This window comes from Trichomycterus rosablanca, chromosome 16 (genome assembly GCF_030014385.1).
Source record: "Trichomycterus rosablanca isolate fTriRos1 chromosome 16, fTriRos1.hap1, whole genome shotgun sequence".
NCBI classification, from domain to species: domain Eukaryota; kingdom Metazoa; phylum Chordata; class Actinopteri; order Siluriformes; family Trichomycteridae; genus Trichomycterus; species Trichomycterus rosablanca.
The window spans coordinates 18,679,256-18,694,365 of NC_086003.1; the positions used below are offsets into that span (position 1 = coordinate 18,679,256).

Genomic DNA, 15,110 nt, shown 5'->3' on the forward strand with positions numbered 1-15,110 from the left:
TGTCTTGAAATCTCAATACATGCAACCAATGTTATAAACAGTGAATCACAACTAGTTGCTCAGTATAATTATTTATTGTAAATATTGTACAAATTTAAATTAAATTGCATCAATAATAAAATGTTATTTGGAACATGTTCAGGAGGAGAAACCAAATAAAAACATCAAATTGCAAATGATTTGTATGAGATGAATTTCGTAAAACAAAATATTTGATTGAAGAAAATATCTTGGTTGAATGGATGATTGTACAGTAATAATATTAAGCAGCAGCTAGGGTACACACATTGTGATGAAACCAATACAACAATTTTAAAAAAGTCCTTATTTAAAGGAGGGAAATAGTTATTGTTGGACCGGTATGTGCTGTATGAAATTCAAACCAGCAAGACATTATTAGATCTTTTAAATGCCATCCTGAGCTGGACTAACACACTTTGAAACGTAATGTAACACTTTTTATGTAACAGAAGTTGCAAGACCATCAAGATGAATAACATAATTCTGAACTTTAGGTGGGACCAGTGGACAAAGGAAAAAAAGGAAAGGAAAAAAAACATTGGAATGACTTTAGTGACCAGTGCATGGTATTAAACTGATCTTTACAATGAAAGGCTGTACAGCTTATATCAATACAGGTAAATCACTATAGACAGATAAAATGTACATGATATATGAAAAAGTAAGGCACCTTTCTCAAAGAAAAATTGTAGACATTTCTAGACAATAAATTGTAGACATTTGTTGTAGACGTTTCTAGTTCATGCAAATGTAAAGATTGCAGACTGGTCCCAACCAAAATTCAGCCAACAGTTCTTGGGTCTATTGTCTGTGCCCAAAGTTAAAGAAGTTGCCGGAAATGTTAAATGTACAAGTAAAGAAATGAGTCTGGTTTTCTAAACGCCAGTTGTAAGGCACGGTTTGTGGCTTAGTGGTTGGTAAAACAATGCTGAAATGACTTAAGTGTATCCTAAAATCACAACTTAAAAAACGTGCTCATATTGGTAAACATTTGGGCAAATCAGTCCAGGAAATGTCAAGTACCAGTTTATATAATACAGAACATGTATATGTCATGGATAAGTCAGTGAAATAGCATTAACAAAACTCATACTGCTACAGACAATGAGTACATTTACATATTACTGATACTGTTGGTGTCTTTTTTTTTCTTTTCTTTTTTTTTTAAACGTACATTTGGGACATGACCATGTGATTCTATTATATATTTGTTAATATATTACAGATTCTCTCTAACTCTATCAGAGATTCCAACTGAAAACTGCAGAAACTATTTGTACTGAATATCTCAATCTTTAAATTCCTTTTGCAGGCTGGTGCAAAAATAAGGAAAATGTCTAGTTTCTGTAGAAAATAGGAACATTTTGATCATCTTTAAATGGGTCAGCTCCAGTATCCAGCCAGACTGATCATGCCACTTGGAAGTGGTTTCCACTGTATTCATAATACTGCTGTTACATAATTCAGAAGCACAGGAACCCTTTTCATTATTGTGATTTGGCATTGTAGTTTTTATTAGGGCTCAGCTAATAAAAAAATTTGACCACCAATACCAAGGAGCTAAAAAGACATTCTGTATAACAGCAGCTGTTCTGGGGGAATGGGGTAAATGAGAGTGAGTAATTAAAGTGGAGTTTTATACATGAGTTTTGTGTCCTCTGCCATCATCCTAGTGGTGGATTTTAGATGAGCACACTAGGTTCCAACGCTACAGATTCTTACTCGCCACTGAATTTTGGCAAAATCGGGCAGATTATAGGGACAAAAGTATTGGGACACCCCTTCTAATTTTTAAATTCATGTTTATCAGCCACAACAATTGCAATTGTACATAGGAAATTATAGACCTATGCTTGTAACTAAAAGGGGAGGCTCTTTTCTGTTCCAGCATGGCATAAAGAAAAGCTTGGTTTAATGAAACTTAAGTGGCCTGCACAGAGGCCTGACCACAGCCCAACTGAACAGCTTTGGAATAAACTGGAACACCAACTGGGGGCTTTCCTGACCAGCATCAGTGCCCAACCATACAAATGCTCTTTTTACTTCAAAGTCTTGTGAGAAGTCTTCTCAGAAGAGGCTGTTGTTATAGCTGAAAGAATGACATAGAGTTCACTGTATTTTAGTACTACTTGTTTTTTGAACTGGGATGTCCAACTCATAGTCGGGTCAGGTGCCCATATACTTTTGGTGTATTTTATTGTCATATTTTGAAGGGTTGTTGTGTATTAGTTTCTCTGATAAGTAGTGTACCGTTACCACATGTTACCTGCGCAAAAATGTATTTAAAAGCGGATCAAGCCTAAGTGCTTCCAACACTCTTATTTAAACAAAGTTTCTGTGCCCATGCGGCTTTGTTATAGCACGTTAAGCTCTAACATCTTTAACAATGCATCAATTACTGGTAAATTATGCGGTCCTGTAAATGTTCCTGTAAACTTTGGTCAAAAACTGAGCTGTACTGTTCCTGGAAAACTGAAAACACTGACTTAAGTCTGTTTGCCACACACATTACACCACTGCCTAAAACCATTAGTACTATACATAGCAATCTATTCATAGTAACCATTGTGTAAAAAATGTGAAATGGATATTGCTATAGCACATGAATTGAATGCTTTAGTTCACCACATTATGAAGTCTGGTGTGTAAGCACAGTAAGTCTGCAGTTTGAGTGGAAAGAAGGACACTTACTGGTCAAAACCCTAAAACCACATTCACTCACATCACACCACACACAACAACAAACCCAAAGCCAGTTGGGTCCGTTCACTTTTGCACACACAGCACAACAAGATTATGGACCACAGAGCAATTCTGTGAGTCCTTAAGTCTTTTAACACTGTGGTCCTACACTGACAGTGCCTATTAGGTTCACAGGGCCGTACACATTCAGTTCTTCTTTTATCTTACATGTGTCTTACAGTATTTAGAACAGTATTTAGAACAGTATTTAGATACAGTATTTACATGTAACAACTCTTCCACTAGATACCATTCTATCGTATACTCAAGTGCCAAATTTTATAACATTGGTCTATGTGCGCTACAAAAAAGATCTACTCAATAATATTGAAAGCTAAAAAGTAGTGCAATAAATGCAGAAAACATTTGCCAATACATTTGGTCCTTAATTCTGAAGGGTATACAAATGCCACTATAGAATACTGTACAAAATGTTTTACAAAACATATACTGAGGCCTTTATTCTATACAATGCATAAAATATCACTAAAAGTGTAGTGCATTTCAATACACTCTCTAACAGTCCCCGAACGACGTTTTGGCCGAAGCACTTGTAGACATAATGGAATCCTTCACCTGGTTTGTGAGAGTGAGTGCATGTTACATGATTCAAATAAGTATTTCCACCATCTCAATTTCCATATCTTGTTGTTGTGGTTGAGGCAGGGGCTGCTGAGGATGGGACTGCACTGGAGCTCTTCTCTCTAACGTAGTGCTGTGGAAAACTGGCACATCTGTAAAATAAAACAAACTTACAGTTTAGCTCTCATTACAACCTGTAAATACTAAGCACTTTATTAGCTTAATCTTTCTTATATGTGTTTATAAGCCGTTTTATGAACTAAATCTACCACACACATTTGGAGTCAAATATTCAAACCCTCTCAGTTTAAAAGGTATTAGGCTGATGTGTAAAGAATTTTATAGAAATATACAACAAGAAGTCTTCGTAAACAATGAAAGAATATTTATTGATACATACAAGCAATTATGATAAGTTGACAACATTTTGAGTTTAAATGGTAGACATCTAGTCCTCGAGACAAATGTCCAGAGACAAATTCTCTTATTCAATCCCAACCCTCACTACATGGTGGAACATCCTTCTGCCTAAATATCAAGTGCTTCTGAAACCTCTTGCCTATTGTTCTTGTGCAAAGGCCTCTATCTCATTGTGGTTTGATGATTTTTGTGCTGCAACTGTTTTATTTAAATCCCACCAAAGCTGCAAACTGGTTTGATTTTTTTTTTTAAAGATACTCTGATGTGACATGATTATGATTAATTTGTTTGTTCATCAGCTTGTGTGTAATATGGGCATAACTGACACCAGCATACAAACCTAAATAATACTCTTCAATGTCTACATCCTTACTACACAGAAAGCATATACAGAAATAAGGTACCTGCGATGCGGTCTGGGATGTAAATAGGACTAGGGCTGCTGATGCGGTTGCTAGCTGCTACGCTCTGTAGTGCCGGGGTGCTGGGTTTGCTCATCTCCTGGCTTTTGTCTGTCTGGGTACAGCTGTCCCGACTGCCTGTCTTTGAGTGGGTAGCAGCTGGCATGGGGGTTAAGGGCAGGACTGGAGACGGTGATGATGAGATGGACTCTGTCCTCAGAGAGTCAGCTCTGAACTCTGGTCCCAGTAACACACCTGTAACCAATAAGGACATGAAGCATCAAGCATATACAGCAAAACTCAAAACCCAGTTTAGAACATACAGTGTATCACAAAAGTGAGTACACCCCTCACATTTCTGCAAATATTTCATTATATCTTTTCATGGGACAACACTATAGACATGAAACTTATATATAACTTAGAGTAGTCAGTGTACAACTTGTATAGCAGTGTAGATTTACTGTCTTCTGAAAATAACTCAACACACAGCCATTAATGTCTAAATGGCTGGCAACATAAGTGAGTACACCCCACAGTGAACATGTCCAAATTGTGCCCAAAGTGTCAATATTTTGTGTGACCACCATTATTATCCAGCACTGCCTTAACCCTCCTGGGCATGGAATTCACCAGAGCTGCACAGGTTGCTGCTGGAATCCTCTTCCACTCCTCCATGATGACATCACAGAGCTGGTGGATGTTAGACACCTTGAACTCCTCCACCTTCCACTTGAGGATGCGCCACAGGTGCTCAATTGGGTTTAGTCCATCACCTTTACCTTCAGCTTCCTCAGCAAGGCAGTTGTCATCTTGGAGGTTGTGTTTGGGGTCGTTATCGTGTTGGAAAACTGCCATGAGGCCCAGTTTTCGAAGGGAGGGGATCCTGCTCTGTTTCAGAATGTCACAGTACATGTTGGAATTCATGTTTCCCTCAATGAACCGCAGCTCCCCAGTGCCAGCAACACTCATGCAGCCCAAGACCATGATGCTACCACCACCATGCTTGACTGTAGGCAAGATACAGTTGTCTTGGTACTTCTCACCAGGGCGCCGCCACACATGCTGGACACCATCTGAGCCAAACAAGTTTATCTTGGTCTCGTCAGACCACAGGGAATTCCAGTAATCCATGTTCTTGGACTGCTTGTTCTCAGCAAACTGTTTGCTGGCTTTCTTGTGCGTCAGCTTCCTTCTGGGATGACGACCATGCAGACCGAGTTGATGCAGTTTGCGGCGTATGGTCTGAGCACTGACAGGCTGACCTCCCACGTCTTCAACCTCTGCAGCAATGCTGGCAGCACTCATGTGTCTATTTTTTAAAGCCAACCTCTGGATATGACGCCGAACACGTGGACTCAACTTCTTTGGTCGACCCTGGCGAAGCCTGTTCCGAGTGGAACCTGTCCTGGAAAACCTTGTATGACCGCTGTTTGACCTTGGCCCCCATGCTGTAGCTCAGTTTCAGGGTGTTAGCAATCTTCTTATAGCCCAGGCCATCTTTGTGGAGAGCAACAATTCTATTTCTCACATCCTCAGAGAGTTCTTTGCCATGAGGTGCCATGTTGAATATCCAGTGGCCAGTATGAGAGAATTGTACCCAAAACACCAAATTTAACAGCCCTGCTCCCCATTTACACCTGGGACCTTGACACATGACACCAGGGAGGGACAACGACACATTTGGGCACAATTTGGACATGTTCACTGTGGGGTGTACTCACTTATGTTGCCAGCTATTTAGACATTAATGGCTGTGTGTTGAGTTATTTTCAGAAGACAGTAAATCTACACTGCTATACAAGTTGTACACTGACTACTCTAAGTTATATCCAAGTTTCATGTCTATAGTGTTGTCCCATGAAAAGATATAATGAAATATTTGCAGAAATGTGAGGGGTGTACTCACTTTTGTGATACACTGTATATAGGTAAGTGGCTGAGGGGTAAAATTTGACGGTATATTGATTGTACAGCATATTAATATGGGATTAAAAAGTTGGAATGGGAAAGTTGCAGGGAACAAGCCACTGCTGACTAAATGGAACACAAAGCTTTGTCTCACATTTGCCAAGAAATATAGATGACACCCCAGACATTTGGGATAATATTCTGGAAACTGAGTCAAAGGTGGAACATTTTGGAAGACAAGTGTGATGGTCTGGAGCTGCTGTACTCCAGCAGGACCTGGACAACTTGTCCAGGTGAGGGGCAAATACTTTTTCACAGCACTTTACATACGTAAGTGAATTTAACCTAAGACACAACTAACAGATAAAACTAACAGCAGAGCACTAGCAGCCAATTTAATATAATAAATAAAAGGAACAAAAATGAATTTTCTTGCACTGTTGAGTCAAGCTGATTAGCCTTAACACCATCAATTACAGCTGTAGTCTATTAGGGACTTTCTTACCCAGACTGCCCTTCCAGCTGCGGTCCTCCCTCCGTTCCTCTGTGATTGGGCTGCTTCCACTAAGCCCAAGCGAGTGGGAAAATAGGCCTGAGCTGCCCAATGTGGCAGAGCTTCCTAGGGTGCCTGAGCCACCCAGCGTGCTTGAACCACCCAGTGTGCCTAAGCCTGTGACTATAGACATGAGGGACTTGGAGGGACGCATGACGGATGGTCCTTCCACCTTGCTAATGGGATCCTTACGCGAGCGCTGGTGCAGCACCTTGATCATAGCGTCCTTCTCAATGATCTGTGCATGAAGGTTTTTGATGCGACTCTCCATGTCCAGGCAGCGGCGGTTTGCCATGAGGATCTCCTCCTCCTCCTTCTGAATGCGAGCTTCCACTGAAGTGTCGTAGCTGCTGCTGAGCGAGTGACTGATCATGGATGATGAAGTGTCCCTATAGGAGAAAGAGGTAGGGCTCAGTGTTTATTTACAGATGAAAATGCTGTATTTATTTATTTATTAGGATTTTAGGATCATGTTTTACACTTTGGTTACCTTCACGACAGGACAGGTAATCACTGGTCACACAAGATTCATCAGTTCAAGTCTTTAATGTTAAACACAGTCATGGACAATTTAGTATCTCATTTAGTATCTCCAATTACATGTCTTTGGACTGTGGGAGGAAACCGGAGCTCCCGGAGAAAACCCATGCAGGCCCAGGGAGAACATGCAAACTCCACACAGAAAGGACCCAGACCACTCCACATGGGAACCGATCCAAGGACATACTTGCTGTGAGGAGACAGTGCTACCCAACGAGCCACCGTGCCGCCCAATAAAATTGCTGACATGTCTTTTTTTTATTTTAGGAGTTTCTTCTTTTTTGAATGCTTGCACTAGGCTTGTGTGTGTATGTATGAAGGTACCTCTGTGTGGCGACAGAGGCAGCGGCATCCAGGGCGAACTGTCTCATCACACTCTCCTCTAGGTACTTCTGCTCCCATTTAGTCATGTCTGCTTCCAAAGCCAAAATCCTCTCCTCTTTCTCGCGCAGGTGCTCCATCAGGGCTGACGTGCTGTACTCAGGACCTGGGGGGTTCTGTGAGCCTCCCTGTCTCTGTGCAACCAGGAAAGAGGGAAAAAGATGCTTGATAATCAGAAGGGTAGGACGTGTTTTAACTTTCTAACAATGCTATGGGTGTGGTAAACAGGCTGCAGGAATATTTGCTGTTTTGTTCATTAACAGTAACCAGATTGTATGAGAGTAAGATACATTGTGTTGCTTAAAAAACATGTCCAACTAATATCTAGGCATTGTACACAAATGTGCCTTTAAAAATGACATTATTAAGGCACTCCGGTCTCCATCCATCTATCAAGCTCTTAATTTTGAAACCCTTGCCATCGTTCTAACCGGGAACCCAAACAGTTAAACTGGGAAAGGGGGGGTGGGATTTATAGCCTACTGGGATTCATTGTTGCTGTATAATTGTGACCTCTGCTGTCTGGTTGAGGCTCCTGCACTTGTGGTGGAATATTTGTGTAGTAGCATGTTTCTCTTCATACATGGTGTGGCTCTCTGTGGGACTGTAAACAGATGCAGTCGACAATTGTGTAGTGTTGGGAAAAATTTACTGGAAAATGCAAAAAAGCAACAGCAGTGCTTACTGTATAGCTGACCAAGCAGCAGGTGAAGTGCACAGGAACCTGCTATGCTTTTTGTAATTTTATATCTGCCATTGTCTGGTCAAAAAAGCAGTGCAGTGAAGAATTGGTTATGTTTTAAAGTGAGAGATAGTTACAATATTTAAAGTACAAAATCATATTTTATCGTCAATTAGTTCCCTAACAAACTGACTTTAATACATTACTTCATTATTTCTAAGGTAGTGTATAGGTTATATATGTCAAATGTTTATGTGAAGCAGCTATCCATCAGTCAGTGGCTTGTATAAAAGCCAGGCCAGGTTTTCAGGTTATAAACACTCTTGAAAGTTTAGGTCTAACATCTGGGGCCCCTAATGAGAAGCACAGCTGTTTGCTTTTTCTCATTTCTTTTACTTTCTCACACACAGGGTGAGCTGCAACCTTTCCCCCAGATTAAGGGTCATGCAGAAAGGACCAGTGGACGTTTGGATTGGACACACAGGAAGAGTGGAATGGAACTGGAAAAATGCAACATGTCCTGTGGGAGAACTGGATCCTGCTGTCTAAAGCTGAGATCCTAAACGGTCTGCTGGATCATTTAGTGTGTCTGTGTGTTAAAAACACTACTTTCAAAAACTCAATCACAGAACTTGACAAGTGTTAGAAGTGAGTCCTGTTACAATGAGCCAAATCCAACAGTATAATCAGCATTTGGCTTTCTGTCATTCCTTAATCATGGAATTTTCACATAATTGATCACATAACCAGAAAACACATAACCGTGTTGCTATGTAGAAAACATGATCCCAAAGCTTGACAGGATGGTAGCACCAGTCATTCAAATTGAAGTACCCTAATCTGCTGGTACAGGAGCCAAACACTTTGTCTTTATTTAACATCCAGCCCCCATTATATCTTCATAATTTTCATGGCCAAAAGAATATAGACACCCCTTCTAATTCAAGTTCAGGTGTTTTATTGCTTTATTAAATCAATTTATTATAATTATTATTATTATGTCTTTGTGGCAACAGATTAGTGTAAATGCCATTTTCCATGTTAAACTGACACATTTAAAAATGTGTTAACCTAACCTTTTTAAGGCATGGACAAAAACTAGATTGTGCCAGTGCCTTGAAAATGCAGTAAAAGTAGCAGTTGCAGTGGCAACAAAGTGAATCTGGAGTAGGCCCTCCCTCCCACAGACAATGCCAGTTGTGTCTGTAGAGCACCTGACCAGGCACCGCTGGGAGTCAAAGACATAACAGACATAAGACGTAATAGACTCCTGTACCCCATTTTTATTTAAAAATAGTATATTTCTTTTATTTCATGCAAAACATTTATGCTTGGTGAAAACAAGCATGTTCTCTGTTGTTGTTGCTGTGTAAACATTGTTACTGAACAGTTAATATTACACGAGCACACGTGCATCTCACTTAAATTTGTCCTGACTGGGCCTAAAATTGCAATCTCTGAACTTGGCATTATAGAGCAAGCGTGACTAAAACATATTGGCCACATTCTCCTTCATCATTCTTCACTCTTGGTCCGTGTCTTACCTGTTGCATCCTGAGCGACTCCAGCTCTCTCTCCAGCCGAGTACGTAGCCTGTGCTCCAACTGCTCTCTCTTCTCACATGCAGCCTGAAGCTGAGCCAGAGCCTGCTGCATCCTCTCTACTTTCTCCACATAGACCTGCTTCTTTTTAAGCTGCACACACATAACAGACAAGGCAGGTAAGCTTTACTTCTCCTTCCTCAACCCTTACAATACCCTCCTTGTGCCCCTCAAATTCCTCCCTGAAAAAACTACTTTAAAATCCACCAGCAGCTATAATTGTAGTCCAAATCAAAGGCCCGATTTAGCTCAGGGGCTGCATGACACAGAAGAAGCAGAAAAAACCAGATGTATGCAGTTTCTTTATGGACAAATCTGGCTCGATAAATGGGCGGGCTGAAATAAAACCCTGCCATCTTCAAGTTCTTTCATGGCAAATAACTCATGGCTTTGTTTGGTGAACAAGCGTCTGTTTGTGACAGGAAAGTGGAGCAGGCCAGTGCATTCTGGAATAGTGGTCTATGCAAGCTGTCTAGCACCTGCCAGCAGGCCATCTGGGATCACGCCAGATGAACCAAAAAAAGATTCTCCAACTGTTCCAAACATGCCTAGAGAGTTTACGGTAATGGGCTGAGTACATGTGTACATAAGTAACGACTTAACATTAACAAGATAAGTATTTAATCCAATCCAGTGGATTGTTGCCTTGGTCAGGGTATAGTCTAGCTTTGCACCCAGTGTTTTATGAAGGGTTTAGATGCATTTTGACCCTGATTAGGAGAAAGTGGCTGTTTGGATAGATATGAAAATGTAAATATTACTTGGTAAAATAGTTTTTTTTAAACATACAGCTTATATTAATTGCAAGTCATGTTTTGGCACCAGATTGTCAAGTGAATTTGACAGCAAGGGCTAACCAGGTACAAAACTGATGTTACAAAAAGATGTTAAAAAGTTTCAAATTAGGCCTTGCGTATAAAACATTATTAATTATATATATAACCAAATATTAATTGATTATACGTCCCATTAATAAGCTTAACACTGCCACTGCGGCTAAGGGCCGTTTGGTTTGGATTTGGTGAAGCTTATGGCCAGCAGCCCACTCGAGCTTGAAGATCTTAACTGCAGCGCTGTTGTTATTTGGAACAACTTCAAAGTCCATAGGGATTATCAAGCAAAAGTTCTGTTGTGGTCAGCTGCATGGGTGGGATATTTGTGACTAATCAAAAGCACTGACAATTCGTTCCATATTGTAACATGATAAAAAACAATCTACTTCAACCTTTCCAACAAATATCCAATACTTTTAAATAAGAAATAACGTTTTACTTTGGCTCATCCAAAAACTATGAAGGAATAGGCTGAAATCTGAGCTCTCGCGCAGTATGAACAATGGCAAACAAAGCCTTCCTTGTTGCACAGCTTTATGACTCAGCACCCTCTCAGCAAAAGAGAAAAACCCTAAATTCCACAGAGCTCCTCTGAGATCTCGTTCAGCTTTAAACTGAACCAGACATTGCAGCCTCTGGCTTGAAGGTGAAAATTGTCCACAAGAGGGCCCAACATGCAAAACCACTGTCAGAGACCTTACGGCAACTGTGATAATTATTCCCAGACTTTACTGCAAACATGAAATTCTGTCCCCTCGTATGCAGGGGAAATATGTAGAACAGGCCACAGCTGAATAGCAGTGAGCTCACCTCCTCCTCCAGTTTGACTACTTTAGCCTGAGCGTTGTTCAGGGCCTGGTCACGGATCTCAATGTGCCTGCGTTGGTCCTCGTTGGTAGAGCGTAGTGCGTTGAGCTCTATATCAAGTTTCTCCTTTTCCCGCTGCGTCTCTTTATCTGTGAAGCAATCAAAGATTGTAAAGCATGTCTCAGATTTTTTAGGACTGTGAAACAAACTGTGAAACTAACAGCATTTAGGAGTCCTTAGATTGGCTGGTGGTCAGTGGTGTACTCTGGTCTAAAGAATGACTACAAGTAAAATAGAAAAAAAGGGAAATTTGCTTCTTACATGAGTTCTTTAATAAATAATTTCTTGCTTGACAAGACAAAACTGTTTTGACAAAAATGAATGTACTCTTGATTACATGGCTACATTATTACTCTAACATACTTTACAACAGTATGTCTAATTATTATTCCAGAGTTGCCCTACATGGACTGAGATTTTTCCCAGTTCGAATCTCGGCTCTGCTACCGGTCGTCTGGGTGCCATCTACCGGCACAATTGGCAGTGCCTACAGCAGACACAAATTGGCCACCGTGTCTGCTGGGTGGGTAAATGACCGGACTAAGTGGGTGGGGTCTTCAAATGCTGTGCAAGGACCCTGGTTAGCGGATAGAGGCGTCAGAGGGCACGTGAGCAGTAAATATACTCTCCCTACAGCAACGGAAGACAAATTGACCATGCTAAATCAGGAGAAAAAGGGAGAAAATGCAGAAATAAATAGAAAAAAAACTGTAGGCGGTGGCTTGTACATTCTGTTTAACTGTATTAAATTAGAAACAGAGAAAGAACATCTAATGATGGACCTAAATTCTATTCAGTTTTGTAAACTTTATGCTTACAACACTGCTGTATGCTTTTTCTAGAACTATTTAGTGACATTTCTGGAACTCACTTTGAGCCAGTAGCTGAGAAATGGTTTTGCGGTTGTCCTCCGTGCCTTCACACTCTTTGGCTGCTAGCTGCTTGTTGGCTGTCTCCATGCGTTCTATGATTGGAAGAGAAGCAAATTACAGTGATGAAAAAACCACAACATGCTACACACTCTTTCAAACTAAATGTCAAGTGTATGCTAGGATTTACATTATACAGCATTCTAGCCCATTAGAACTTAAAACCACTGATCGGTTGCTGCTGATCGGACTTAAACAACGAGGAGACATTTAACTGCTTTTGCTCATAAGATTTCTTGCATAAACAGGCTGGGTCAAATGGGTTGACATCTGAGAGTTATACAGGTCCTTCTCAAAAAATTAGCATATTGTGATAAAGTTCATTATTTTCCATAATGTAATGATAAAAATTAAACTTTCATATATTTTAGATTCATTGCACACCAACTGAAATATTTCAGGTCTTTTATTGTTTTAATACTGATGATTTTGGCATACAGCTCATGAAAACCCAAAATTCCTATCTCAAAAAATTAGCATATTTCATCCGACCAATAAAAGAAAAGTGTTTTTAATACAAAAAAAGTCAACCTTCAAATAATTATGTTCAGTTATGCACTCAATACTTGGTCGGGAATCCTTTTGCAGAAATGACTGCTTCAATGCGGCGTGGCATGGAGGCAATCAGCCTGTGGCACTGCTGAGGTGTTATGGAGGCCCAGGATGCTTCGATAGCGGCCTTAAGCTCATCCAGAGTGTTGGGTCTTGTGTCTCTCAACTTTCTCTTCACAATATCCCACAGATTCTCTATGGGGTTCAGGTCAGGAGAGTTGACAGGCCAATTGAGCACAGTAATACCATGGTCAGTAAACCATTCACCAGTGGTTTTGGCACTGTGAGCAGGTGCCAGGTCGTGCTGAAAAATGAAATCTTCATCTCCATAAAGCTTTTCAGCAGATGGAAGCATGAAGTGCTCCAAAATCTCCTGATAGCTAGCTGCATTGACCCTGCCCTTGATAAAACACAGTGGACCAACACCAGCAGCTGACATGGCACCCCAGACCATCACTGACTGTGGGTACTTGACACTGGACTTCAGGCATTTTGGCATTTCCTTCTCCCCAGTCTTCCTCCAGACTCTGGCACCTTGATTTCCGAATGACATGCAAAATTTGCTTTCATCCGAAAACAGTACTTTGGACCACTGAGCAACAGTCCAGTGCTGCTGTTTCTGGTTCAAAAGTGGCTTGACCTGGGGAATGCGGCACCTGTAGCCCATTTCCTGCACACGCCTGTGCACGGTGGCTCTGGATGTTTCTACTCCAGACTCAGTCCACTGCTTCCGCAGGTCCCCCAAGGTCTGGAATCGGCCCTTCTCCACAATCTTCCTCAGGGTCCGGTCACCTCTTCTCGTTGTGCAGCGTTTTCTGCCACACTTTTTCCTTCCCACAGACTTCCCACTGAGGTGCCTTGATACAGCACTCTGGGAACAGCCTATTCGTTTAGAAATTTCTTTCTGTGTCTTACCCTCTTGCTTGAGGGTGTCAATGATGGCCTTCTGGACAGCAGTCAGGTCGGCAGTCTTACCCATGATTGCAGTTTTGAGTAATGAACCAGGCTGGGAGTTTTTAAAAGCCTCAGGAATCTTTTGCAGGTGTTTAGAGTTAATTCGTTGATTCAGATGATTAGGTTAATAGCTCGTTTAGAGAACCTTTTCATGATATGCTAATTTTTTGAGATAGGAATTTTGGGTTTTCATGAGCTGTATGCCAAAATCATCAGTATTAAAACAATAAAAGACCTGAAATATTTCAGTTGGTGTGCAATGAATCTAAAATATATGAAAGTTTAATTTTTATCATTACATTATGGAAAATAATGAACTTTATCACAATATGCTAATTTTTTGAGAAGGACCTGTATATCATATTAGTGTGTTCCGTGTAACTGCCTTGTTACATCTCCAGCCAGAGCTTTAGTTGTCAAACCACTACCCTGATATTCTTCTATATAATGTCTCAATTAAAAAAAATTATTGTTCTCTCAGTCGTTTTAAGCAGTTCAGCTGCAAACCATAATGCTACCTCCAACATGCTTCAAGGTTTCTTTCATTCAGTGTTTTTCTTAGAGTTTTACATAAGTTTTTTTGATGCTATCCTTGGTTCTTTTCCATCGAATTCAGCAGAGTAACACTGGCTTCATTATACTGTAGACTGATCTTTTTTAATTAGATACTCTTGAATTTGACAGTGCAAAGCTCACTTAAACAAATCTTTCTGAGAAGCATCATATGTGTTTTTATAGCAGTGGGGTACATCAACAAGCAACAGTTCTTGTCTTATTCGTTGGAACACCTGACTTTTGGAGGGTCAGTAGCCCAAGGGTTCACATACCTTTATACAATGGTTTGTAAAGCTCAGTTACTGTGTTCAACACTGCCATGAGTCATTGTTTTAGGCAGTTAGTATTATAATTGAATATCTTATCATATTTTATGTGTTTTTAAAGGGATTATTCTTTAAACTATTTTTAATCTGGGATTTGTATTCAAAGATTTAAAATTAAGTCAATAAAACACAAAGTTTGACAGGCTTACAAAAATGTTCTGCTCCTTTCCCTAAGTAAACATGTGATTGGTTGGCAAATTACAAAACAGAACGCAAACAATAACTCTGCATAAGCCTGAGTAGTGGTAGTCAGATTTCAC

At 40.4% G+C, this 15,110-nt stretch overlaps 1 protein-coding gene and 1 long non-coding RNA gene across 2 annotated transcripts in view; one reads left to right on the forward strand and one right to left on the reverse strand.

Annotated features, from left to right (window-relative positions):
* Positions 1-110: 110 nt before the first annotated feature.
* Positions 111-15,110, reverse strand: part of amot (angiomotin) — a 42,759-nt gene continuing 27,759 nt past the window's right edge. Inside the window, exons 6-12 of the mRNA XM_063011015.1 lie at positions 12,406-12,498; positions 11,478-11,623; positions 9,778-9,927; positions 7,495-7,685; positions 6,583-7,019; positions 4,170-4,421; positions 111-3,497 (exon numbers count right to left, since the gene is read on the reverse strand). Of these exons, the coding sequence (XP_062867085.1) occupies positions 3,373-3,497; positions 4,170-4,421; positions 6,583-7,019; positions 7,495-7,685; positions 9,778-9,927; positions 11,478-11,623; positions 12,406-12,498 (1,394 nt within the window). The 3' untranslated portion in view covers positions 111-3,372. The remainder of the gene's footprint in view (positions 3,498-4,169; positions 4,422-6,582; positions 7,020-7,494; positions 7,686-9,777; positions 9,928-11,477; positions 11,624-12,405; positions 12,499-15,110) is intronic.
* Positions 6,960-8,798, forward strand: LOC134330075 (uncharacterized). Its single transcript, XR_010014970.1, has 3 exons — positions 6,960-7,034; positions 7,623-7,731; positions 8,644-8,798. It is a non-coding gene; the product is annotated as an uncharacterized LOC134330075 (long non-coding RNA).